Here is a 27,060-nt window from a genome sequence, read left to right on the forward strand (position 1 = left end):
TCATATTTTCTCCTACAAACTGAGCCCAGAATCTGAAAGTTTTTGATCACTGGCACTGAATTGGGAATTCTTCAAATAATGGCCAGCTGGCAGTAGAACTCTGCTTCCTCTTTTAGTGCCATGTTTCTATATTGCTCCCTGCAATAAAACATTCTTTAACATCAGGAAAGAAGGAACCATTGTTCCTGAACACAGAGAAAGAGACATGTCAAAGACTGTTTGCATTATGCTGGTGCAAGTTTTCAGAGCCAAACTGCACTACCACTTCATATTAAAGTCTATCCAACTATTTGAAGGAAATATGCCAATCAGGTTTGCAAAGTGACGTGTGTTTGCTCACTAGCATGTCTAAATGTTGATCTAGGAGGACTGTATCCAGCAGTAAGTATAATCTAGTTACTTCTGCAATTTACTCTTTGGCCTTCTAAACCTAATAAAAACCTTTGTCAAATAGCACTGGCTGGAAGCACTACCCAATTAACCTCAGCTGTCCCCACAGCAGCACTGCTGTTTCTGGACTGGACCACGTTCCTAAAGGTGAAACCTTTGCACCACATCCCATGAGCAATATACCCACTCCTAATTTTGTAAAGTGTGAACTTCAAGTGAACCAAGAAAAAAAAAAAAAGCATGTTACCTCTAAGGATTGTGCTGACTTCACAATACATTCAGAAGTATGTCTTGTCAGTATTTATAGAATCCAGTATTACAGATTTTGCAACTTTTGTTTACCTACACAGACTCCCCGAGGTAGTGTTTCCAGCACTACTATTCACATTGAACCCCTTTAGTAGTTCAACACTAATCTCTTACGTGCCTTGTTTTCCTGGAAAGGCCTCCTTAGCCTGGGCTAGGAAGTGCCAACAACATGACATTTCACTGCCAAGAAGGGGTAGTAGTGGATCACAGAGGGATTTGCCTCAGACAAGCACTTTCCAGTGCCTTTAGGTCACCGTCCAGCACTGCCAAGAACCGGCAGGCTGGCTCATCTCCCCTGAGACCTGCAGATCTGCCAGCAGACATGCTGGCTAATCCACTGTCCCTGGCTGCTGCCGGGGCCAGCTTCATAGCCAAGGTCAGGGAGCCTGGAATCCTTTCCCCAGGTCCCCAGAGTACATCCGCCCTACTCCACCGAGCACGGAGGAGGGGAAGCCCTGGGGCAGGGGGGGAGCAAGGTCTGAGCTCCATGAGCTCCATCGAGCTCCAACCTGCAGCACAGGGCCTGGGGAGCTGATGCCTCATCCCCTCCGCAGCTCCCTGACAGGGGGCTGTAGGGAGGAGGGGCCGGCAGGGAGAGGACCAGAGGAAATGGCTCTATGTTGAGACAGGGGAGATTCAGACACTGAGAAAGAAATGATTCCCTGTTAGGGTGGTCGGGCATTGAACAGGTTGCCCTATGGAGTCACCGTCCCCGGAGGTGTTGAGGAGGCGCCTGGAGCTGCCTGGCGCTGGTGCTGTGGGTTGGTGCCTGTGGGGATACAGTGGCACTGCTGGGTGCACGGCTGGACTGGGTGACCTTACAGGTCTCTGCCAAACTTGCTGATTGGGAGAGGCCTGTGAGGAGAAATAAGGGTAAAAGCTATGATGGCTGTAGGGGGGCAAATTAAGGGGGAAAAAAAAAGCTGTTTATTCTCTCATCCCCGCTTGCCGCTGTGGCACTGGGGGAGGAAGGCCCTGAACGCCGGGGGAGACGGGGAGGGGGGCGCATCGGCCCTTCAGCAAGAGGGAGGTTGTGAGGCACGGGGGGCTCCCCGGCAGGGTCAGGGAGGTGCGGGCACGGTGCGGGCACGGTGCCCCGCTCGCTCCCCGCTGCCGCCGCCGCCCCGCAGCGCCGCCGCCCTCGGGGCGCTCCCGCCCGCCTTCGCCCCACAATGCACCGCGCCGCTGACATGGCGGCCGGGCCGGACTGAGCCGCCGCCGTCGGGGCCTGCAGCAGCCGCAGCCGGGCATGGCGGGCGCGCCGCGCCGGCTCCGCTAGCGCCGCACACAGGTACCGGGGCCCGGGGGCTCCCCGCGGCCGGGGGCGGCGGCCCGGGGGCGGGCGGACTCGGGGGGCCTGTCCGCGCCGGCGCCCCCCGCCCCAGCCGTGCCCCGCCTCGACGGCCCGTGGCGGCCTCGGGCCCCGCGCCGGGCGGAGGAAGCGGCGGGGGTCCGCGGCGCGGGGGCCGCCCAAGGTCAGCGGGAGGCCGGGGCCGCTCCGGGGCTTCATCCGGGCCGGAGCTGCTGCGTGCGGTTTGTTGTTCGCACGCCCCGTGGAATTAAATATTGAGGGGGGGAGAGACCACTGCGGGCGGCGAGGGCGGCGGGGAAATGCTCCGTGCCCGGGGCTGCCCTCGAGAGCCGAGCCCGCTCCGCCGGGAGAGCTTCTCCTTTCCGTGGATCACGGTCTGCCTGGAGTGACACCCAGGCATCCCTTCGCCGACGTGGTTGTGCTCTTTTGTTGGTTTATTTTGTATACAAATACAGCTGAACGACTTTGCTGCTTTTGCAATAGGTTGCAATTTGCCAGTTGGCTGAATGTGTCATATTACCTGAGGCCTCCTGGCTTTTAAGGTTGTTTCTGGGTATATCAAAGGAGGACGAGCTCCTAACACACAGAGAAACAATATAATCGGATTTAGGCGAAGGTAGAGATTAGTACATTAAAAAGATAGTTGTATCTGAGTATGTATCTAATAATTTTTTTCTATATCCATGCCACCTCCACGTCACTTGGCTTCCTGAGCACCGTGCCCTGGATTCAGGGGTCATTGCATTTGCTTGAAAATAGAGGATACATGTTGTTTATGGTTTTGGCTTATGCTCTCGGTTTCAGTAGGTGCTTTTTGGATAGTCTGACCCCAGATAGTTATGACATAATTATTTCCGTGACAAGAAAAGTAAGCCAGCCATGGAACTATGACTTAATTACAGTATTTGGCAGAAGATGCTATATTAGGAGTAAGAGGTCTCTTTTACAAACAGCAATTTGCAATGAGCTTTTTTTAATCATTTTTCTACTTAACATTAGTGAAAACCTTCATAAAATTAATTTTGTGATAAGAATACCTTTTCCCAGAACATATACTGGGATATGTTCCCAGAAGACAGGCACAGAGGGATCAGAAAGTTCCTCCTGTGTTCTCTTCTTGCACAGAGGACAGCTGGGGCTTTGCTGTCATACCTCAGCTTGCAGTGGTAAAGAAACTGCTGGATGCCATGGGACACCTGCACTGTGCAGGGCATTTATCTGGTTCTTTCTCTGAAGGGAATTGCTGCTATGGGGAGAAAGAAGGAGGAACAGGATTTCCCTGTGTCTTACTTGAAAGCAAGATATTCCTGAGGAGCTCCTCTTAACTGTCTTGTGGATCTGCTTGGCAGAGTAATGGTTTTGAATTGTTGTATTCATGTTGATACCATAAGGCAGTTTGACTGGCTGAGAGTATGTTCTGTTTTCTAGTTGTAATCCTGATTTTTTTTAAACTTCACAAAGCATTTCTACTAAATTAACTTTATTTTTTTCACTATCTTAGTGAAATAATGCAATACTGGTACTGACTTTTACTGAGAACTCGTAGAAAGAAAGATCCTGCAATTTGCTTAGTGGATTAATTTGCACAATGGAAGCAATCCAGTGGAAGTCAACATTTCTGGTGCTTTTAGCACATTAGAACTATTTTGTATTTTGCTTGATAAATTGCTTAACTTAGAAGTACAAAAGACAGATTACCTAAGTTTTGTAACAATGCACATGAGTTTAATTTTTACTCTTTTTTTTTATTTTTTTCACCAGAAATGCATGCATACATACATGTGTACTCATACTGTATCCTTGGTTTGTAATTTTGGCTCTAAGGTTTCAGCAAATCTTTGGGAAAAACCCAATTTATCAAATGTTCTTAGATTTTATTTTCATTTCTATTGATGCATGAAATACTATTGCCAGCAAGAAGTAACTTTCAGATTTTAGTGTTTTGGTGTCAGCAAAGCTTGACACGGGAGTCTGGAATCAGTTTCGTGTTACAAACTGTTGTGACTCAGTCCACTGAGTGTGTTTGTGTTCTTGACAGCTTTCCTGAAGTCGTGGTTTTCAGCATGTTTCTTTCAGTAGTGAAAGTGCTGGATCCTGGTGAGCAGGCATGAGGATACTGGTAGGAGATGTGTTTTACCTGTAGTTTGTGAACTGGTTTGCAGCTGGTATGTAGTAGTTCAAAGATCATCCCTTCCTCAAGGATTCCAGTTTGGGTGAAGGGCTCATTATTGCTTAAATACAGGGTGCAGATAAGCTTCTGTGCCACAATACATCCTGCTGTATTTTCATTTAGCACAAGCACTGAGCATAAGTGGAGGTTACGATTAAGGTGAATAAATTGGTTTCAGCATGTGGCTGCTTTTTAAACCAGTGGCATGATCAGCTGAGGCCTCTGGAAGCCACTTTAGCCTCTGAAAGGCTCTAAACCAGTGCAGTGCTGTACTGTGTTTTCCCAGCCTCCTCACAGGTACTTGGTACTAATGTTGTGTGTGTTTGTTTTTGAAGTTAGAGCTCCCTTGTGTCTGGTCCCAGCATACATGATATTTGGTGAGATTTGGGGCAGGTGGTGCCCCTCTTCTGGCTTCAGTGTTTGCTGCAGTTGGTGCTGCGGTGTGAAGGACTATTGCAGTAAAACGTAGGATCAGAACCAAAATGTATGAAAGCATGAGGAGCCTATATGAAATAGAGAGGTAGGGGAAACTGTTGTAACACAGCTGAGAGAGGAGGGATGGCTTTCCCAAGCTTGGAATGCAGGCAGCAGCAGTAGTAGGGTCAGAAAGTGGCAGTTCTTGGCGTTGGGTGACGTTCGTTTTTCTCACCTTCTCAGTGAGTCATACTGTGCAGTAGAAAAAACAGTGAGTCAATGCAGAGTAATCTGTAACAAGCATATCCCTTATGGATCTCCCGTCCAGCATATTTTGCTCACTTCATAATTTAATTGTAAGGTATTTGGACCTATGTACGTTACAAAGTTTTGTATCAGCCAAAGCTTTTCCTGTTACTTCAGTTATTCAGCAGTACTTTTGTAATTCAGATATCATCCTGTTACAGTGTTACATATTTTGTGTGTGTGTATATATATATATATATACACACACACACAGAGTTGTTTATCTAATCACTCCTTAGAGGTTTTCAGTCTTCCACATTGTAAGTACAACATCAAACCTTCACTGAGCCCAGAGTGCCAGTTTTGTTGCATCCCTGATTTGTGTGTTAAAGTTGGCGTGCGCTGTGCTGACTTCCTTCCAGATAGGTTTTGGTAGTATTGCACTTGCTGGGATAAATTCTATAGCCTGTAGTGAGAGGGAGTTCTGAAACACTATGTAGCACTTATGTTTGTTACTAAGAATACCGATGGGTTTAGCTGGTGGAGCCTGAGGCGCTTTAGTGGCCAGTAATCTCTGATAGTTTTAAGTACTTTGGAAAAACATCAAGCATGGGTAATAGTTTGTTCTAAGTTATGTCTCGTTCATCATAAATCAAACATAATCGTGTGATAACTTTTTTTAACTATTGACAAAGAACGTGGGAGAGGCTTGAATGATTTGTGGAAGTTCTCAGACAGAAAAATAGGCGTAAGGCTATAAACAGTCCAGGAAAAACTCCCCTCCCCAGCACATTAGGGGTGTCTGTAGACATTACCTGTGCTGCAGTCTGAGCAGAGTGCAGAAGACAACCTTTCCTATTGTTCTTGACTGTGGCTGTAACCTTTGTTTGCAGAATTTCCTTTTATTTTTGTTGAGGAAGTTCAGCTGGGCTATATTGGTAATGAGGCGAGGGGGGCACTGAGGTTAATCACCCCACTTACTGTTGGAAGGCTGGCTGGGAGATCTGAGCTTAAGGACAATCATAATGGGACAGATAAAAGCAGGTCTTGGATAAAATACCAGTTTCCCTATCTCAAAGGAGGGAATGCTTTATAGAAAGAGGGTGATAACACTTATGTTTGTAGTACTTTCACTGTTTATATTTTATCTAATACTCCCCAGGGAAACAAAACTTACAAGCCTGTTCTCTTTCCCTTTAGTTGCTCTTCTACACTCTTGTCCCTACTTTTGGACATTTCAGCCAGTTGGGACCACGTTTTAGAACATATTTGACGTAATGTCAAAGGATCATTGGGTTTCTGCATGTTTTCTGGAACAATTATGCCTCAGCAGAGAGGTCTCTACCGAGGGGGAAGCAGGAGGAAGTTCCATTTCCTTGCAGGGAGTAGCTACAAACCAGACAGGGTGTATGTTCCTCCAGCCACAGCACGTCTCCCCTGCTTGCCCAAGGGGCTGTGATCGAGAGTGTGACAGAGTAGCACAAAATGAATGTGTAGGAAACCAGGTAGAGTCAGTTCTGCTGCTAATGAAATGATTAAAAAATAAATGCCTTGCAAAAGAGCAACTCAGAATGTGAGAGGTCCCAGTTTAACTTGGCCTTTATCTTTGAAGAGGGCCTATTATGTCAAAGTCTGACCCAAAATGTATGTGTTTGAGGGAGTTGAGTACAGCGGAACAACTTAAGAGGAAGAAGTGGAAGGGCAAATGGGTAGAAATATCTTCTCAAAAGTTTTTTGGTGTTTTTTCCCCCCCTGTTTGGAAGTAAGCCTTACTCTGATTCTTTGCAATTCAAATGCAGAATTTTCTAATGCTAGTCTGCAAAGTGGAGGAAACAAAAGAAACCGGCAGAAATGAAAGTGAAACATTCTCATTTCTTCGTTTTGTGAGCCTAAAATTAATTCAAATCGAAGGTGATTTTAATTTGGTTGCTGTAGGTGTGTATAGGTTTAATCATTTTCTGGAGTTTAAAGTCAGATAGTATCTTGTCTGACCTCAAGCTGTTGTATTCCAGCCAGATTATTTTTCTAAAAAGAGCCAAGAGCTGAGCTAGATTTCAGAGGAGTAACTGGCACTGTACACTCAGAAAGCCAGCGAAACCAAGTCCCTTGTAACACCAGGATATTGAATAAAGGAAATACACTGAAATGGTTTCAACAGGTTAATCATACCCCACTTTGCAGACATAGGCAAAAAGCTCTGGTTTTTTTTGCCAGCCTGGCTGGGAGAAAATTCTTCTTTGATTCCAGGTCTGCCAATTTGGTATGAGCCTGAGCTTGTGAATAAGACGTGCCATCCAGGTTTCTAGAAAGATGCCACCTCAGCACTGATTCACTCCACTCCAATGTTTTGTTTCCAACCATGCTATTTTTTTCAGAGGCACTCCTTTCCCTCTCTCCCTCTGTCATGTGTAGATGGCTGATATCTGACAGAGGAGGATCTTTTTGTATCTGTCCTGGGTTTAGGAGAGGTCACTTTTTTGTTTCTCATATTAGATTTTATTAGCTGGTTTACTTTGCAGTTTTTTGTGAGATGGTAATTTGGTTGCTATTCAGTATGTTGCAGCACTTTTAATTTTTTTTGTTTGCTAAATCATTTCAGTATTAAAGAGCAAAAGGAAGGAAAAAGTAATCCCAAAGTTCAACAGCATTATTGCACTTGCATTTCAGATTCTGCATTAATTTCATTCAAACTCTTAACTTTTCCCTTTTTTTTGTACAGAATATTATTGTCTTATGAAATGTCATGACTCTCTTTATTCATATTTCTTAGGAATAAAGACTACATGGTTTTTAACATTATCTACTTACACTTGATTACATTCACTCTCTTGATATGTAACACCATCACAGTACTCAATTTATTAGCTGGGTTTTGGTTTTTACTAGCAGATTCCTTAGTTGCTTTTTCTCATCACATTTATACATTTGGTTAGATTATATGTTCTCTTTAAATGTATAATTATGGATTTTACTGAACAGATGAGATAAAATAATTTTAATAATTTTTTCAGATTTTTTAAAGACCTACTTTCAAAATACATCTCTAACAAGTTGACACATACAAAAAGCAGGGCAAAATGCAGCCCTACTTCTCCTCCTGTGTCGGAGTTTCACGATAGCTTTAATCTGGAAGTGGTGCCAACAGGGGTTGTCCCCACCCTACGAGTTGTTTGTTATTACCAGCCATGCTCCTCCTCTCCTCTCTTCTCCTCTCTTCTCCTCTCCTCTCCTCCTGCCTGGTGCCAGCTTTATGTGAAGCTGGATTGGTTTTCCGGTTTGGTTCAGGGCAGAGCTGCGCAAGGGAGGAGCAGCCCCGGGAGTGGCAGTGAGTACTGGCTTGGAGAAGGGTGGTGTTGGCTCTGCCTGGAGTTGGAGCTGCCCTGATCTGCTTCCCTCTGAACCGGAGCTGGCCTTGCTGTGCTCCTGTCCACAGCTGAAGGGAGAAGTGGGTTGTCAGAGGTGAAGGTGGAATTGATGTGTGTGTTTGTGGTTTGGGTTTTTTGGTTGGTTTGGGAAGTTTTTTTCCCCTCTTCAGGTTGAAAAAGTGAAGCATGGTTAGTTTAGAATTTGAAAAATCCTACTTCGCTTTCTCTCCTGGTTACATGAAATTAAAAACCAAACTCACAGTAGAGTTTAAAGATAGTGACATCTGTACAGAGCTGTAACAGCTCACCAGTCTCTAGAGCAGAGCTTTATACTGCTGCTCAGGGGCTGGAGTAAATTGAATTTAGCCAACCTGAGGGGATCCCGGTCCTTACCACCCTGAGGCTTCAGCAGTGCTGGTGCAGGTGGGCAGCAGTTCCTGCTGCTTTTTGATAACAATTGCTGTGGAAAGACTGGCTACAGTCCCAAGGCAAATATTACTTAATTTCTGTCATTGTTGATCTAGAAGTAAGAACAAGGTGTAATCAGTATTTAACAGAAAATAGTTTCAATATTGTGGATGCATTCAAACTGAATGCATTTGTGAGATAAAATACTTAGGCAATGGAAGAAATTTAGGAATATAGATTTTTTTTCTTCTTCAGGTTTTATATTTTGCTGAAGATTGTGATGCTAAGAGCATCTTCAGGAAAATTCCTGTGGGTTTTGTTTGCTTCTTTGATTTTCACTTTCGAAAGATACGTATTTTCAATTATATTAATAGAGACTTAAGATAACCATTTTTAGTACATGCTTTATGTCCTAAAGTGTTTCCTGATTTGTGTCTTTTGAAAGTAAGAGAGAGAAAATGTATTATATAGCCTGAAAAAATTGCTGTATTTTATACTGATAATATTCAGATAGGTTTTTTGTTGATTTTTTTTAAAAGCAGATGTTTTAATCTGAGCCTTCATTCCAGTTCTTATTATTAAAGTACAAAAGTATGTTGTGATACTTTTAATAGCTGTAATTCGTAGTCTTTTCTATTATTTCTTTCCTTCACTAAATGATAAGTCATGGGTTCTCTAAACCCCAGAAATTTCCATGGATCGTGCATGGATCACCTACCAAATATGCAGCTGGACAGGGAAGAGAAAAAACTGCACTCCATATTTTGCTATCATTTTACAAAATACTTTTGTTCTGTGTCTAATGCTTCATTCTCCTAGTTTTCAATTGCTTTCTCAATGTTGGTTTTAGAAAAAAAATTCAAGTTCATGTTGCAGATTCTGGCCTTCATTTTCTAAATTAAAAAGAGTAATTCCTTACAAAGAGACCCACTTACTCTTGCTTGACCTCCTCCCATTGGAAACACAACCTTTGAGTTGTCTCCAACATAAAGCTCAGATGATTATACACCACCTAAAGGGTTGAGGTTTAGATGAGTAAAGTGAATCTGCAGCCAAACAAAACATTTACTGTTTGTGATGGTTTTTTGCTGAGCAAAACCTTACTTACTTGCTGGCAGTTAATTTATATGAGAATAGGAGGTGCAGGTGATTGGTCAGGTTTATTATTAATACTTTCAGCTATATCTCTAAATGCTTTTTTAAATCAGTTAATAAAATGGAGTTGGCTTTCTGGAAACTGAATTAGTTTTCTCTAGTGGCTAATTTGAGCTGTGTGTTTATTGAGTGGTATTTTTTAGATGTGTTAATTTTTTAAATTTTTTTTTCTTTCCCAGTGTAGTTGCAGACATCTTAGTTCTTGTTTTTGTTCAGAAAGCCAGAAATAGGAAGGAAAGAAAAAAGCAAGCTGTTGGCAGGTTTATCACTGAGTGTTTTTAAGCATGTTCTGCCATTTTTTGTCTCTTCATATCCCTCATCTTTTAAATACAAATCAAGATGATCAAAATTTTCATGAGTTTTACTTTAATATGAAATGTATTATGAAAATGCACTTATGCCTGTGGTGGGAATATGGTTCCTATAATAATTTGTATTTACATCTTTATTTAGAGAAGTTTATTTAATGTGCTATTTAAGTAGACATTTATTATTTTTTCCTTCATTTTAAAAATGTCTTATCATTATTTCTTCAGTAGACAATCAGCTACGATCCTTGCCTGCACAGAGGATTTAAAATCAACTGCAAATTGCTGAAGAATTGCACTTCAAGTGGTCTCAAGAGACAGGAGAAGCAGGTCTTCACTATAATGGAAGAGGCCAAGAGCTCAAAGAATGGAAATCATGACCCAAGGAAGTCTGTCCGTCTTGTCTGTGAGGAAGGCAAAACAGTCAAAGTTACAATTAATCAAAATTATAAACATAATCGAAATGACAAATCTGTGAAGGATGTTGGGAGAAGTTCTCCAAGTGGGAATAGCAGCAAAAAAAGTAAACAAAATGATGTTTGTTCTGAAAAACAAGGAGAAAATAAATCATGCAAAGTAAATAGTTGTATTCCTGGAACTAAAGATATGGGATCAAACGTTCAGGATCGAAGTCATGGAAAAGCGAAAAAATTTTCTAATTTATCATCAGCAATGGAAAACCTGAAACAGACAAAAGCCCAACCAGTGGGAGAAAACTCTCCAGGCTCCCATGTTTCAGGGAATGGGGTCAGTATGGAAAGCTTAACAGCTACACAGAAAGGGAAACTGGTGCTGGAAAATCCAGTGGGAGTTCATACTTTGAAGACTAGTGTTGATCAGGCTGGTGATCCTGGTAAGACTGCTGCAGATCAAAGAAAAATGGAGCATAAGCCTGATGACTTCAGTGAGTATGAGTTAACACTGCCTTATTCCATTTTCTTCTGGTGTAATTGCTGACAGTCTGATATGAGCTTTGAGATGTTTCTGTTCGTGTTATTTTTTTCACATGTGCTAAGTTGCTGGTTGCATTAAGAGAGAACATAATGTTAACACAAGCATATTGCCTAGAGAACAAGAGATTATGATAATAGCTGTCCTTTTTTCTTATGCCTAAGACCTAAACATCTTTGTAAGCTACTTAGTGTGTGTGGGTTTCAGGCATTTTTGTGAATATAGTGTCTTATGAAGGGGAAACCCTTCCTAATATCATTGCCACTTAGGGAAATGCCTGTTACTGCTTTTCAGAAAGATCAGGGGAAAAAGAGGCAAGTTTTTATTATGGTTAGTGGAGAAATATTTACTTTTTTTCTGTGACTTTTGTGCTCTTTTTCTTACCAAATATGTTTAGAATAGGCTTTGGTAGGTGTTTTTTTGATTTAGGGAGCTCTGGATTACGTATTATCCATCAGTGGTTACCCTTATGAGTGTGCAATTCTTATACATATTTTTCAATATTAAAATTAAATATATTGATCAAGCTTTGTCTCACCAGGGTTATTCCATAGTTCAGGATTTGTCATACTTCTTTAGAATGCATTTTTTTCTGTAATAAAAATGCTGTTTTAAGATGCCATGCCAGCATAGACCTTCTGTTTGAAGTATTTCCCACAGCTACAGCAGTTGCTTGTGTGGAAATACAAGGAAAATATTAAAGTGTGTATTTTTTTAGCTGTCTTAATAGTGTTTAACAGGAAAAACAAGTTGAAGTGGCAGCATCCTGTGATCAGTCAGCTCTTTGTAGACCACCATTATGTACTGTGGGGACCATCTGTCACTGAGAAACCAGGACTTGAAAACTTACTCAGCTTTGATTCCTTGCTAGTCTGGGGGCACAGATCTCATTTGAAAGGAAAGAAAAAGGAAAAAAGACAAAGCACAAATAACCCTCACTTTTGCTTATGTAAAAGCGACTGGAGTAATTTGCTGTGGATGTTTGTAGAGATGAGTGGCCTGTGACCAATCCATAGGCATCTGGAGGAACTGGCCCTGTGGCACTGAGCTGTGTTTGGGAGCAGCAGCGTTCCAGGGCTCTGGGGCTGCCTGTGGGTGTGAGGAGTCACAGAGTGTTCAGGTGTAACACAGCAGCTTCCAGACTCAGGGCAGGGAGTGCCTGCTGACTGCCTCTGTAAGGTCTTTGGGGTGAATGTCTTTGAGGTGGTTCTGGGACTTACTTCCTTGACAAAATGGGTTGTGTAAAGTAATTTTATGGCTCATATTTGTTGTTTCTGTTATGGTAGGGCATCAGGATCTTGTTTACTCTGTTCTGCATGACAAACAAAACCCTTTCTTGCCTTGAAGAATTTAGGAGTCTGTGAATTTGACTGAAACATAAAGTTAATCTACCTTTATTTTTGTCTTTTTGATAGCACTCTTAGTAGCAGGCTAGTCTCTGAAGTCTTTTTAAAATACTGGTTAACACAGTGGAACAATTTTAATGTTTAAAGTGATCTTGGCCAGCATTTGGACAAAAAACTGGAATGTAGCTCTAATTTGTGTCTGGTTCTTAACTGCTCTGTGCTGTAATTTTCACTTTTCCTCTCCTTGAATTACTCTGAAGAAAGTAACTGTTTTTTGCTTTAGGTAAAATAAAGAATTCTGAATCAACAAAAGAACATACATTGGAAGTGGATTATTTAGAAAACACTGGTGTTATTGATGAATCTAATCTGACAGTTGAACAGCAACTAGGATTGAAACAAGCTGAAGAACGTCTGGAAAGAGATTATATCTCCCGACTTGAAAAAGTAGGTTGGGTTATTTATCAGATAAAAGAGAAAATGTGTGTCCTCTTTCATTATCATCACTATGTTTCTGGTTGGGTGGTATTTCTACTGCAGCCTGCTGCCTCTGTTCCTTTCTTTTTAGTGATGAGTTACTTTCTGATCTAAGATACAGTCTCCAGTAGTTGACTAGTTGTTCATCCTGGCAGATGATACGGATTGGAAACTTAGTGTTCCCTTTGTGGCACATGTAGCCTTTACAGAACAGTATTTTTGCATTTTCTGGATCTGAAAGTTTACAGTTCCAGCACTTAAATAAGATTTTTATCTTATAAGATTTAAGTCTGATTCCCTGGAAACTCAGAATGCAGGACTGAAATGAACTTTGAGCTTCCTTTGGTATATTACTTCTCACCAGTCCCAGTCCCTATATTGAAGATGACTGCTTAAAAATGTTCATCTGAATTGTTCTTAATATTATCTCTAATGAAACAAATGTTGAAGTCATTGTAGGTAACCCAGAAGTTTTTATTCATGACTAATGCAAGTGTCTCTTGTAGCATTTTAATCCTTCATATGTTGTTCTCGGAAAATAATCAATAGTTTTTCGCTTATTTTTCACACCATTCTGTACATGGGAAAATCATTCCCATTCCTGCAGTCAAACCTTTTTTAGACTCTCTTTATTCATTGTTCTTGGGGGTTTTTAGTTCCAGGTTAATTCTTGGTGCTTTTCTCTAGACACCCATTGTGTGACCAGTATTCAAAATTGGACATACAATTCCAGCTGAAGTCTTACATATAAAGAGGAAAGCTGACTTCATCTCTCTGAAATATGGCATTTTTGTTTAGGATCTCTGCTTTTTTTAGCAGCAGTAGGATGTTGGCTTATAGTTTGACCAGCACTGATCCCCATAGCCTTTCCTTAAGAGCTGCTCAATCAGGTGTTCCCAGCCCTGTATGTTTTGTAGTTGGTAATACCTAAGGAGGAATGATACTTTTCTGTGATATTATTTAGTTGAAGCTTATTTATTCATTTCTCTAACTTTTTGTGATTACTGTTTGTCATTTTACATCTTCTGTATCCTCTCCCAAGTTAATACCTTTTACATTCATAGTCAGCACACCCACTGTTGCATTTCCCAGCTCTTCAACAAAAGTGTGGATATTTCTGACCCCACAAGGACCCCTGCTGAAAAATACTTGGCACATACTTCTAGGTATGGGTGCCCTGAGGACAATTCTCTCAGTAGTTTTGCTCCCACCTTACTGTTCTTTATTTAGATAGTATTTATGGTCTCCTTTTGAGACTGATACTATGACAAGTGACAAAAACTTGCTGCTGCTTCTTCTAGAGCTATGACTTATCTTTAAAAAAGCAACCCTAAGATTGGGTTAGTGCAATTGGTTTGTAGCAGAGCAGGTTGTCACCTATGACCTGTTTTTTCCCTATGTGCTTATTAATAATTTATTACAGTATTTTTCTGAATGCTAATTCTGACTGGTCTCTAATTCCTTGGCTCATCTTATTTAGCCCTTTAAAGATATTCTTAAGTTTCTCTTTCCTCATGATCTTCTGGAACTTTCCCATTCTCTGTGAGTTCTTTAAAATACATCTGGCTCTTTTAAAGATGAGCTCCTTGAATATCCAAGGACAAATCTCCTGAAACCTGGCTTATTTGGATGCATTTATCTTACATGAGTCTGTAGCTTTTTCATCTTGCTATTTTGAGTTTTTGCCCTTTTCATTGGAGTCAAGTGTAACTAGATGATTAAAATAGTCTCCACAATAAAGGCAAAATAAAAGTTATTACATGATTCAGCCTTCCTGGCAACATCTATTGACATAATACTGCAGATCAGTATTGTAAAGAAATACAAAACTTTTCAAAAATGTTTTTATTGCTTTTACTAATTTTTCTACGTAAGAGTGGTAAAATATTTTTTATCTACTTTAGTCATCAGGCATCAAATACTTGAATCTTCCCAGGTAGCCAAGTGTAACTGTCTCTAAGTTGTTTTCCAAATGGATGTTTAATTTCATCTTAGTAGGTCTTAGAGAAAATCGGGATAAAGAAAATTAATAATTAAAGCATAACAAATTTAGTCATTAAAGCAGTATTTTAAATTGATATTTACTCTGCAGTTGGAAAGTATCAGACTGGGTTTTTTTCCAAAAGCAAAAGATCAAACTCAGTAAGTGGAAAAACTTGCCCAAATTTAACAGTGGTTTAGGTCTCCATATGGTAAGTTAAATTTGTTTAACTGATCTGTGGTCCACCTCAGTGTCTTAAAATGGTGTTCATTCATTGTTGTGTCACTGTTTAAACATCTGGTGTTTTCAGTATACTTTTTAGTATATTGGTTTTAGTAAATATAGATGTATTAGCATTAGGATGAAAATGGTAAAGTAGGTTTTTCCTCTCCCACTTATAACTGATAGCAGTTACTGGAAAAATGCTAACAAGTCTGGAGCAAAACCAAAGTGGTTTTTTGGGCCCCTTTTGTCTCTGGAGTGAGCTTATCTAAAGGTTTCCAATCTCTGTAGTGGTGATATAATACAGCAAGAAAATACAACTGCAGGATGAGATGGATAAAGTGGAGTATTAGGGAACAACCCCTTTTCTTTGCAGAGTTGGTCCTTTCAGTCCAGTAGGTCTTAATGGTTTCCTGGCTGAATAAACTCCATGGCTGAATAAACTCCTGGCTGAATAAAATCCCCTCTTGGGCCAGACACCCCCATCTGACACAGCACCAGAGCTGGAGGTGGCATGAATTGTTGCCATTGCCTCATCAGAGAGAGGAGGGGAGGTGCTGAGATTTAATAAATCCAGTTATTAAAAGCTTCACCTGACAAGGGAGTGGCTTACTGGCCTTTAGGTCAGCCTTAAGAAGCATAAACTCTTCAGCCTTAATCTTACCTCACTAAAATTTACTGAGAAGTGTAATATTCAATATCTCACTTCTTTCCCTCGCTCTCCCCTCTTGTCATACAGGTAAAAATCCATTTCTGCTGTGTTTTTTGAAGATTGCTTAATGTTTGCAAAGCACCTTGACATTAAAAGGGTTACATAATAGTTAAATACAGTTTATTAATCAAAGAATTGAGTTTTTCAGGCTCCACTTGTGGGAACATTTGTTTTAATCTATGGCCATTTTTCCTCAGCGCTCCCCAGAATATACCAACTGTCAGTATCTATGCAAGCTCTGCTTAGTCCACATTGAAAATATCCAGGGAGCTCACAAGCATATTAAAGAAAAACGTCATAAGAAAAATGTAATGGTAAGTTAACAAAATTTTGGCTATTTCTTTATTTCTTTTCCTCCTCTGTCTTTTTATTTATTTTTTAAATTAATTTTTTTTTAATGTGGTTTGTTTTCTTTGGTCATGTTCATTTAGGTGAAAGTTTGTTTGCTGAGCAGAGATCCACAAATTTCTGGTTTTCTGTTTGAGAGGAAGGGCTTGATGATCTGTCCTGGCAGATTACTGGTCATTACTTCTGAATTAGTGTCTCTGAGTAGTGGGCAGTTCATCCTACTTTTAGTAACAGAATGTAAGGTCACTTAGGTGAGAAAAATATATAATATATAAATATATTTAGTGTTTCTAATTTCTGAAAATAATGCAGTTGGTAGCAAGACTTCCAGGGACTGGAGGTGGGGTTGGGGATGTTGTTTTTTTGGATTTTTTTTACTTTATCTAACTTGTGAAGTTTAGAATAGTTAAAGGAGGAAGGGATTCAGTTCACTCATCATCACCCTGGCTTTATTAATGTGTTTAATATGAAAAACAGTTTTAAGGCTTACAAAAGAAAACCAGTTTCTTTATCAGATACCATGGTGCTATGGTTTGCTCTAAAGAACTGTTGCATGCAAGAAATCCAATAAAAGGTGCACAGATTTTCTTACCAGTCCATTTTTGTAAATGCTGATGAAGAGCTACACATTCCCCAGTATGCTGGATTATGTGATTTAGATGGTTAAAATTACAGCAATTCTACAGCCATTCCCCAAGATTCAGTCAAATTACTTTCTCATGTTTCCATGTATTTCTTGCCATACTTCTGTTTTTCATTAGTGCTCTAATTCTAAAATGTGTGCAAGTCATCACCTGGAAAGCTCCAAATGCCATAAATCCGTTAAATCTCAGAAAGTAACATTTTTACATTATGGTCAGTGATTATTTGTAAAGGATTCTGGTTCTCTTACTGCCTGCTAAATTGCACATGGAAAAAAAATGTGAGCCAGCCCTATGATTGATCTGTAAATGCTTTCTTACCATGCTTTTCATCTGGGCATGAAGATAAGAGCTGAGGAACGAGGTTTCTTTAGCACTGAATGGAATTCTGGAGGACAGGGAGCAGTTTCACTTTTTAACACTTACCCCAAATAGCTTTATGTTGTGTGCAACATTATGCTGATACCTGTGTAACTGTCTAAATGTTACTTCATCAGATGATTCTATTTACAGCTCTATGGGATACATGACAACCAAATAAGCTTAGCAGCATCCATGGTTTCCCAGCTCAAGAAAATCCCAAGGTGGTGACATAAAAAAATCCTAGAGCCCTTTAGAAATGCCCATATTCTTTCTTACACTAAATTTCTTCAGATAAGAGCAGAGGAGTTGAGAGATATAGCCTAGAAGTAAACAAACGTTTTCCTACTGTACTGTGTTTTCTTAGTGCATTATTATTTTATAGCTATTATTTATTTCAGTCATATCTTTCATTTGCTTGATGAGTTCATGAAACAAGTGGTTGTGGTACTTAGTCCCAAATGATTTGAGTCCCAAATGACTTGATGTATCTGACATGTTCTTGCTGTTAGATTGGGTGCTCTAAATCCAGTACTTTCTGGCACCAGCTGTAAGCAGTAATGAGACTCAACTTACAAAATTTTCTTGGAGCTGGGAATAGTTTTTCTGCCTCTGATATCTTTCCTTCAAGTACAATCCACTCTGAAAAAATCCATGTGACTTTTCCAGCTCAGTTACTTTTATTATGTAGGAACAATTACGGCTTTTTATTTTCTTGGATGAATTCTGCTTCAGAGCTGTCAGAAAATGTGGTTCAGGAATGGAATGCAGAAGATTTCCTCCCCAGTTGCCAGCTGTGAAACAACATGCTCTGTTTTAAACTCTGAGCATCTGCAGTCATTCCTGGGAGCCACACTATTGTATTTGCCAGTTAGGCCAGGCAGAGCTCCTGCCTTTGGAAGTGTTTGGTCAGGACACAGTGTAAATAGAATAACACAGTGTGCTCTAATATCAGTAGTAAGAGATAACCTTTTCCTCTTAAAATACCACTTTTTACTTATATCATCCAACAATTATTCAGGAGAAGCAAGAGGAAAACGAGCTGCGGGCTCTCCCACCCCCCTCGTCTGCACAGCTGGCTGCTCTGAGTTTCACACTCATCGAGGCAGCAAATGAACAAGGCATCTCAGATGAGGACTTCAGAATTCGTCAAGAAATTGTAAATGAGATGGAAAAAATTATTCAACAGCCCTTACCAGGTATTCATAGCATTCTCCATTTTCTTGAAATGGAAATTTTTCATTATTTTTACATATATTTTTGATATGTTCATTAATGGTGAATGAATGCGTTTGGGGTTAAATTATCTTCATATTATACAATATTAATATGTACAGACTTTTTAATACAGACTGGCAGTTGATTTTAAATGAATTAATAGGTACAAAGAGAGGAAAAAAATGCACTTATTTTTCCTTCTTTCTGATTTTTTTATTTATCCTCATTAAATTGGTGGGGTAATATAACAAGATTTGACATTTGCTTCTTTGCATTGATTTCTCATAGTCTCCTATAGTTAATACACTGGGAGTTTGAAATCAGATTTCTGGAGCTGCAGTGATGTTGACTTTATGCTAACAGTGGTTTGGTGTTCAGTGCACCTGAACAGAAGAAAATACTAATCTCATTGCCAAAAAAAGCCTTAAGTTTTTTATTTCATCTATATTGCAATCGGGTATTGTTCTATACTGTTCTTTTGTTTTAGAAATACCTTCTTTTTTCCCTTTGTTCTATAAAAATATAGCACTAAGAAAGATTTTGTTAGCTGCAGGATGATCAGCTTTGGTTTTAGGTGATCTGTGAAGTATATGCTTAAACATCAGGTACTGAATAGAGCAGGGGTTTGTAGGGTGGAGGTTTGCTAATCTGTTTGCTCTGTAATAAGAGGCTCCGAAGTGAAAACTTCTGTTCTGGCTTTCTAGTGAATTTTCCACTGATAGTGGGAAGCATAAGACAAAGCTTTTTTATGTAACATTTTTGCATAAATACTCAGGAAAATTATTATCCTATTGTTACTTGTCTGGCTGACTTGTTTGGACTGATGAGCTTCTCTGGAGGTGTAGGAGTAGTGGAAGGGGAGTCTGTAATAGTAAATGACAGTTTGTTATTCTTCTTTTCAAAACCAGCTATGTTTTAGTGAATGTGTTTTCCTATGCTGTAAATTAGGAAAAATTTAATTGATGCACTGTTTAGAAAACATCTGATCTTCTGGCATGATTTTCTCTTGAGCTCACATTAGAACTATGCAAAAATTCTTACTACTATGAAAAGCCATTGGAAGAAATTGCAAATTATTATTAACCATACAGACTTTCATTCTGAGAGGGCTGGTTTCTAAGCAGTGAAAATAGGCTTGAAGCTATGTATGTGTAAGATCTATTTTCTCTTTTAAGAGTAATTTTGTTGATGTTTCTGATCAAATGAGTTTGGTTAGAACACATGTAAAGGTCCTATGAAGAAATACAAGAAAAACCCTCTTTGCTGTGAGGCTGGTTGAGCACTGGCACAGGTTGCCTGAAGAGGTTGTAGACTCTCCAACCTTGGAGATTTTCAAAACCCAACTGGACACAGTCTGAGTGACCTGCTCTAGGTGACCCTGCTTAAGCAGGGTGTTGGATTTGGGAGAGATTGAGAACACTCTCAGTTTTCAGCTGATTTAAATGTGTAAGATCCTAATATATAATACAGGAAAGTTTTCATCTACAAATACTATATTGTGAAGTGGGATAAATTATTGTTTGTGGAATGGAATGGCATTTCTCATATTATTGCTGAGTAGGTACTTTCTAGTTAGTTTGGATCTGTTCTGCACCTTTGCAAGTAACTGTATTAACTAAAACACTGAATGGACACTGTACTCTGTGCCTTGGATTATTTTGGAGTTATGGTGCACTGGAACCTGCTGATGAAATCAACAGATTGGTGCCTCATACAGAAGTCTGTGAGGCAAAAAAGAGTTTTATAATTGGTCAAATGCTGTAGTGAAATCAAGCTGTAGTTAACATAAAATCCTACACTGAGTTGGTGACAATTATTATTTCATATTTAATTTTATATTAAACAGAACTAGAGCTGCGTTGCAAAAAAACCCCCTTAAAACAGCTTGGAAAATGTTGGATATTTGGTGATTACAGTATGTGAATTACTTCTTTTCCTGTGATGCTGGGTTATGGAAATGCCTACCCTTCACAGGAGTGAGAAAGGGGTTCAGTGTTCATTAATGTGGGAGTGCCGTTTGTGAGGTGCAGTATCTAAAGCAAGGTATGCATCATCCACGAATGAAAAATGTATTTACTAGCTGTTAAATAATTATGTTTCTCTCTCTCCAGACTGTTCCCTGAGGATGTATGGCTCCTGTTTAACTAGATTTGCTTTTAAGACCAGCGATGTTAACATTGATATCAAATTCCCCCCTAAGGTGTGTAGATATTATCTTGTATTAACTAAGACTGTTTCTTAAATCAAGGCCATCCGCATTTATTTCTATTCCATTGCCTTCATCTTCTCTTGGGGCACATGGTATTTGAATAACACAAAGCATCTAATCTTTGATTTGATGTCAGCTGTGCTGTGGAGGAAGTTTTCACTGCTCTTTGGATAACTTTAATTCCTGGGTGGTTTTTTGTTGGGGTTTTTTTTGTTTGGTTTTTTTTTTTTTTGACCATCTTATGCTAGGCTTTTTCTAAATTTTTTTTGAGTAAGCACCGAAACACTATGAAAGTAATTGGCTCTGGGTAAATATGCTTCCATGTGCTCATGATTCAGACTGTAAACTCCTATTGGTTTTGATTTTCCCCCCACCCCTTTTAAATTTGGGGAAAAAATAACTTTTTTTCCTTTTATGGTTTAGTCACTTACCAAGTAAATATCACATCCAAATTTACAGTTTATGGTACAAAATTCCTGCAGAGCAGTATAATTTATCTTTAGATATTGAAGTCGTTGGTTCATGTTTAGTGTGTGGTATTAGCAGCACATCCTTGATAGACACTCAGCTGCTGCACTTGCACATGTTTTAAAATTATAACCTTTAAAAACCCTTGGGAAGGTACTGACATGAAATTCTTCATTGCTGTCCATTTTTAGGAGCATATATTGACATTGAAATAGTTGAATGTATGGCAAGTGCTTTTATTTATCCTTGAGTCTGTTAATGCAGAACTAGAGCTGAAGTGTTGGCTAAAGAAGCTGTATGCTAAAAGAAAGCTGGCTGATGTATTTACTGGTACTTCTTTCATGGTGCAGATACAGTTGACTTTTTCATTAATACTGACATGTGATTTTACTTTTTTGAAGGACACAGAGTTACTAGTTGTGAAACCCAAGTAGTTTTAAATAAAACATAAAATCTAACCTGCTCTAATTTTATCATTGTAGATGAGTCAACCAGATGTTCTGATCCAGGTGCTTGAGATCTTGAAGAATAGTGGTGAGTTTTGGTTGCATTTCATTTCTGTTTAACATTCTATCTGCTGCTTAGTTGTTCTGATGCTCAATTTTACTGTAAACTTAGAAAAATTGATTCATTTTCAACCAAAGTATCTCAGCTGTTTTTATGAATATGATTTTTATGAACATCAGTGCTTGTGTGAGTGAGAGATGAGAAGCTGCAGCAAGAGAATGGCAGCCCCATTATTCAGATTCAATCTGAACTGGCAGCCCCAGTTCAGATTGCCAGAAGCTGGGGCAATAGTGTCAGATACCAGAGCAAAGTTTTAACCTTTTGTAGGAGGAATTCTAAGCAGTAAACTCAAAAGGTTCTTTCCCCTTGCATATGAACATGAGTGAGAGCTATTCCAAGACTCCTAAAACTTGTAGCCTTGTTGTTCTGTCAGGAACACAGCCTGGCTGTCTGATACTAGTGGTGAGCATCAAAAGTGAGCAGAAGCTATTGTTAAAGGTTAGCTATGCAGTGCTTAATTTGAGTTGTTGCAAAAAATTGTGGTATAAATATAATATATAAATATATTATACATATAAATATAATAATATTATGTGATATAAATATAATAATTTTAATGACAGAATTGAGAAAACTGTAAAAACCATTGAAACAGAATGGGTTTTTTTTTCCCTCTTTTCTTAGCTGTCTACTCAGATGTGGAGTCGGATTTCCATGCCAAAGTTCCTGTTGTCTTTTGCAAAGATGTTAAAAGGTATGTGTGACTGAAAGGGATTTTTAATGAGCTACTATGCTTGTTCATAGCAGCTTCTTGCCTGCACTCCTGACAAGAAGTATTACTGTAACATTCAGCTAACATTTGTATTAAAAGGGAAATGCTCATACACAAAAATATAATCTAGAAAGAAAGCTACTTTTGTTTTTGTGCTCCATGGAGCTCACTGGTTGTAGAGCCTGAAAATATCTGTTCTCCTTCTAGTTAACTGGGGGAAAAGTGGAGTGGTTTTCAGTTACTTAAAATTTTTGCCAGCAGTTTAAGCCAAGGCTTTAAAAACATTTTATGAGATACACATTGCCAGAAAGAACACATCATCTGACAGTTTCCGTAAATTCCTAAGAAGTAGCAACCTCCAAAATGAAACATGATTGCTTGACTGACCAGAGGTATGGATTGAAACTCTGGGGAAGTAAATGCAACAAGAGTGGGCTTGTCTTTTCCTGTGCTTGTAGCAGAATAGAAATAATTATTCTGAGAAGCTAAAGGAAAGTTTTTAGAGAAGCTGTTTTGTGTGTTTACCAACTCCTAATATGCAGTAGGTCTGGAGTATTAATTAACTTGTTTAAGTGTTTGGAATGTAGACAGTATGCTTGGCAATTGAATTGTGTAAGATAACTTAATTAATGTTATGAACTCAGGCCAAATTCTTAATCCTGTTTTATTGTTTTTAGCCATAAGGAACTTCTGTTAAGTTCTAGATGCAACTGATGATTTAATAGTAAAGAAGATGTAGCTTTTGTTTAAAAAAATCAGGTTCTTACATATGGAGACACTGATGGATGTTTTTATTATGTTGGGTGTGGTGCCCCACTCCCCCCTGCCCTAAACGTCATCTATATCACAAGGTGATAACCCTTTATCTGTTTTACATTTGTGACTGCAGTGGTTTGACATGTAAAGTAAGTGCTAGGAATGACGTGGCTTGCCTTACAACTGACCTGCTGGCTGCACTTGGCAAACTGGAGCCTGTCCTTATTCCCTTGGTTTTGGCTTTCCGCTACTGGGCTAGAGTAAGTGATTTAATTATCCTCAATGCTTGTAATGGTCATTCCTTCTTTTTAAGCACTGTGTACAGTGTAGTATATAATATACCATGAATGTATTTGTAGAAAAGACTTCATGCCATTCCTTCACTCCACCTCCATACATGAGATGCCACTGTATAATAATGCATTTCAGAGTTGACTGAAATTCTAGACAGAAGCATAAATATGTCCCACAATCACAAAATGTGGTGAAACTGAAAAGAATAATGTATTATAAGATAGTATTCCTTAAGGCACTGTTTGAATTGCTGCAGTTTGTATTTTGTCTGTATGTGGCATGGCATGACCACTGCAGTTTCTGAGATAAATGATGTTCTGTTTCACTCTGGTATGTTTCTCATATTTCTTTAGTATTTGTCCTTTTATAATAGATTGTAAACTAAAATGCCGGTGTTACATCAGAAAATTAATTATTTATTCTCTTACAGCTCTGTCACATTGACTGTCAGGCTGAAGGTGGGATTCCCTCATATTCCTTTGCCTTAATGGTGATATTTTTTCTTCAACAAAGAAAACCACGTATTTTACCATCCTATTTGGGCAATTGGGTGAGTGATTTGGTAATATAGTAACCTTATTGTTAAATCATTAGCATTATTTCTGTGTTCTGAAAGCTCATAAAAGTGCAGGATTTGATTGCCAAAGAAAATTATAAATAAAATTCTTAATCTTCACACAGATGATGCTTGATGATTCTGAAGACTTTTTTTAAGTCTCTTGGACCTGTATATTGTCATCTGGGATTTGGAGAAAAGGCAGTTATTTTCTTCTTTAGTTCTACGAATTTCTGACATCTGTAGTTCTTGAAGGGTATAAACACCACAGTAGTCAGTGTTACATTGGGTGAAAACTTTTGGTTGTGTGTATTATATACAGTCTTGTCTCAGAGGCACTTTAATTATTGTTAGATTGAAGGCTTTGATTCGAAGAGGCCAGATGACCACCAGCTGAAAGGTGTGGAAGATGAAGAGTTTGTACGGTGGGAGTACAAACCACCCACAAATGGTGCAGCAAAAAACTCTGTTGGAGCAGAAAGTAAAGCTAAAGTTGAACAACAAAAAGGTGGTGGCAAGAAGGTAACAAGCTCAGAAGTGGACAACCAAAGCAATGCAAAAGAGAAACACGGGATTGTAAGTCATGGCTTTATTTCATTGAAACCTTTCACTCTCTCTCTTCCCCATTTTTTTTATTTTTAAACATTAATATTGAATGGCACCACGACAAAAAAAGAGGGAATAATAATTTCTTATTGCAGTTGAGCATTCTTGTCCATATTTTTCAGTCTCTCTTAGCATTCAAAACCCCTCACCAAGTTTCACTGGGGCAACTGTGGTTGGAACTTTTGAAGTTTTACACACTGGAATTTGCTTTGGAGGAATATGTCATCAGCATACGGGTACAAGAGCTCTTAACCAGAGAGAATAAAAACTGGCCTAAGAGACGAATAGCCATTGAAGGTAGGCTGATCCCTTCCCAGTTCTGTGGTCATCCTGCATTAGCATCTTTATTTGCTTAACACTTACAAACCTATTACAAGACGTCTGGACAATTAAGTTTTTTTAAATAACATATTCTGTCAGCTATTTAGTCTCTTTAAAGACAAGTTTTCTCTGTCTAAAAAGCAGGGAAAGTCACTGAGTTACAGAGCAATGCATGGCATTCTGAATTGGCCTTAAGAATAGAAAAATTGGGTATTTGAGGAAGGCTGAGAAACCATGTAAGGGGATACTTTTATAAAAGCATGAATAATGACTTTTGAACACTTTCTAGAGCTGTTGCTGAAGTGGCTTATCTGTAACACTTGAGGCGATGGAGAGGACAAAGAAAATCATACAGACAGAGAATGAGGTACAGAGGTACATTGAAGCATGAGTCAATAAGGTACAAGAGGAGTGAGAAGGAAAAATAAAACAGAAAAACAAGCAATGAATTCTTGAGGCACAGGTTGAGTAGTGGGTCTTGAGATCACTCCTGTGACTTTAATTTCCTCTCCCAATTCTTTTCTTCAATCACTTTTAGCTAGAGTGTAGGAAAACTAGGGAAGCGTTTATTCAACATGTGGGATGTAAGGTGACAGGATAAATCATTGAGGAAGAAAAGGGAAATAATTCCAAAAAAACAGATTGAATTCTGGTTCTGACACCTGCTGTTGTTGGGCTATTTGTGTTGTTGTTGATTGCTTTATGTTTTTTTTACATTTCATTTCTGCCTTTTGTTTTTTTTTTCAATGTTAAGTTTTTAGCTGAAATTATGAAGTAACAGAATCTCAGTTTGGTACTATCTTCCCAGGCAAACTTATAGCAACTATGCAGGAGCTCTTTTTGCTTGGAAAACATGTTTGATCTAGAAATCATTAGGAAGGACTAAGAATGAATCCTGGTGAGATTGGTTCATACAATCCTTACATCCTTAATGTTGCTCTTAGACAAATTAATTTCTTAAGGGAAATGCAAATCCTCCTTCAGTGGAGGGAAAAAGGGTTCTGGCAGGCCTCTATTTATTTTGCCTTTGTATGTTTATTTTAATTTCTAGTTTAGACATTGGCCATATTATAATGGTGCAGTATACCTGTGGTTTTACCTTTTAAGTAGCACTGTTCAGAATGGTTTATGATAGTCAGCCATTCATGGCTGCACTTGGGTGTGTTTTTTATGGAAGAATTCTGATGAAAAAACTTGTGGGTCTTACATTCTCTAAATATATCCAAATATAATTCTGGATTATAATATAACAATCTCTTTTTGTCTGCCATATAGTTACTTAGGGATTTCAGCTGCTTTGTGAAATGTAGAAGTTAAAGATTACTAATTAAATTGTTCTTTTTCTTCCTAGATCCTTTTGCACTAAAGAGGAATGTTGCACGAAGTCTAAATAGCCAGATGGTATTTGAGTACATCCTGGAGCGATTTAGGACAGCATATAAATATTTTGCATGTCCACAAAGTAAAGATGGGATTAAATCCAAACCAGATACCAAGAAAAAAGAAAAAGGGAAGATGAATAATAAGAAATCCACAAGATCTGAAGAGCCTGTAGCAAACTGTTGCCTTCCACAAGGGGAAAATGTTGTAGATAAAGAAGATATAGGAAGTGGATGTAACATACCAGAGAATGAAGTTGAATGTAATAAAGTGGTCGAAGCTGTAGCCAAAAGATGTACTTCCCAGGACATGGACTCTTTGCTACTTTCAACATTGGACTCTAGCTACGATGAAGACAGAGAAGAAGCTTTATCCCCTATTTCTAACGAATGCTGTGAATTAAAGGAAAAATCACCTAAAGAGAGTGATGATTTAGAAATTTCAGTGTGTATCACTGAGGGTGAGCACAGCCACCACTGTAACTGCAGTGCACATCACCCTGATGACACAAATTCCAGTAATGAGCTTTCTGATGCTGAAAGTAGACACAGCTCGGTGACGGAGTCGTCTCCCCAGATGAAGTGCACTGGCACCCCAGCTACCTCGCCCAGCTGCCAAGCAGTGCTGGAAACCCATGATCTCAAAGAGGAAGGCAGACTCTCAACAGAAGAAATGCATTATGTGTTTGATAAGTTTATTTTTACTTCAGGAAAGGTAAGCAGTGCTGGTCATGTATCACTGGGCCATTACTTTTCAGTCACTGAAACTAAGAATGGATGGATGGCAGGATGCTCCCAGTGATTGTTTCAGTCTGTGTTGTGGGTGGTGGCTCTGGCCTTTGTAGAGCACCAGTTATTC

The 27,060-nt window shown here is 39.2% G+C and overlaps 1 protein-coding gene across 4 annotated transcripts in view; it reads left to right on the top strand.

Annotated features, from left to right (window-relative positions):
- Positions 1 to 1,871: 1,871 nt before the first annotated feature.
- TUT4 (terminal uridylyl transferase 4) overlaps positions 1,872 to 27,060 on the top strand; it is a 43,601-nt gene continuing 18,412 nt past the window's right edge. For 3 of the 4 annotated variants that reach the window (XM_085067588.1, XM_085067590.1, XM_085067591.1), the window contains exons 1-13: positions 1,872 to 1,990; positions 10,306 to 10,981; positions 12,658 to 12,821; positions 15,964 to 16,080; positions 18,137 to 18,314; positions 20,445 to 20,533; positions 21,493 to 21,544; positions 22,202 to 22,271; positions 23,179 to 23,305; positions 23,770 to 23,889; positions 24,250 to 24,471; positions 24,624 to 24,798; positions 26,174 to 26,916. In XM_085067588.1, the coding sequence (XP_084923714.1) occupies positions 10,420 to 10,981; positions 12,658 to 12,821; positions 15,964 to 16,080; positions 18,137 to 18,314; positions 20,445 to 20,533; positions 21,493 to 21,544; positions 22,202 to 22,271; positions 23,179 to 23,305; positions 23,770 to 23,889; positions 24,250 to 24,471; positions 24,624 to 24,798; positions 26,174 to 26,916 (2,619 nt within the window). In that variant the 5' untranslated portion in view covers positions 1,872 to 1,990; positions 10,306 to 10,419. The remainder of the gene's footprint in view (positions 1,991 to 10,305; positions 10,982 to 12,657; positions 12,822 to 15,963; positions 16,081 to 18,136; positions 18,315 to 20,444; positions 20,534 to 21,492; positions 21,545 to 22,201; positions 22,272 to 23,178; positions 23,306 to 23,769; positions 23,890 to 24,249; positions 24,472 to 24,623; positions 24,799 to 26,173; positions 26,917 to 27,060) is intronic. The other variant, XM_085067589.1, reaches the window with a different exon arrangement.

This window comes from Lichenostomus cassidix, chromosome 8, assembly GCF_008360975.1.
Source record: "Lichenostomus cassidix isolate B80296 chromosome 8, HeHo_3.0, whole genome shotgun sequence".
NCBI classification, from domain to species: domain Eukaryota; kingdom Metazoa; phylum Chordata; class Aves; order Passeriformes; family Meliphagidae; genus Lichenostomus; species Lichenostomus cassidix.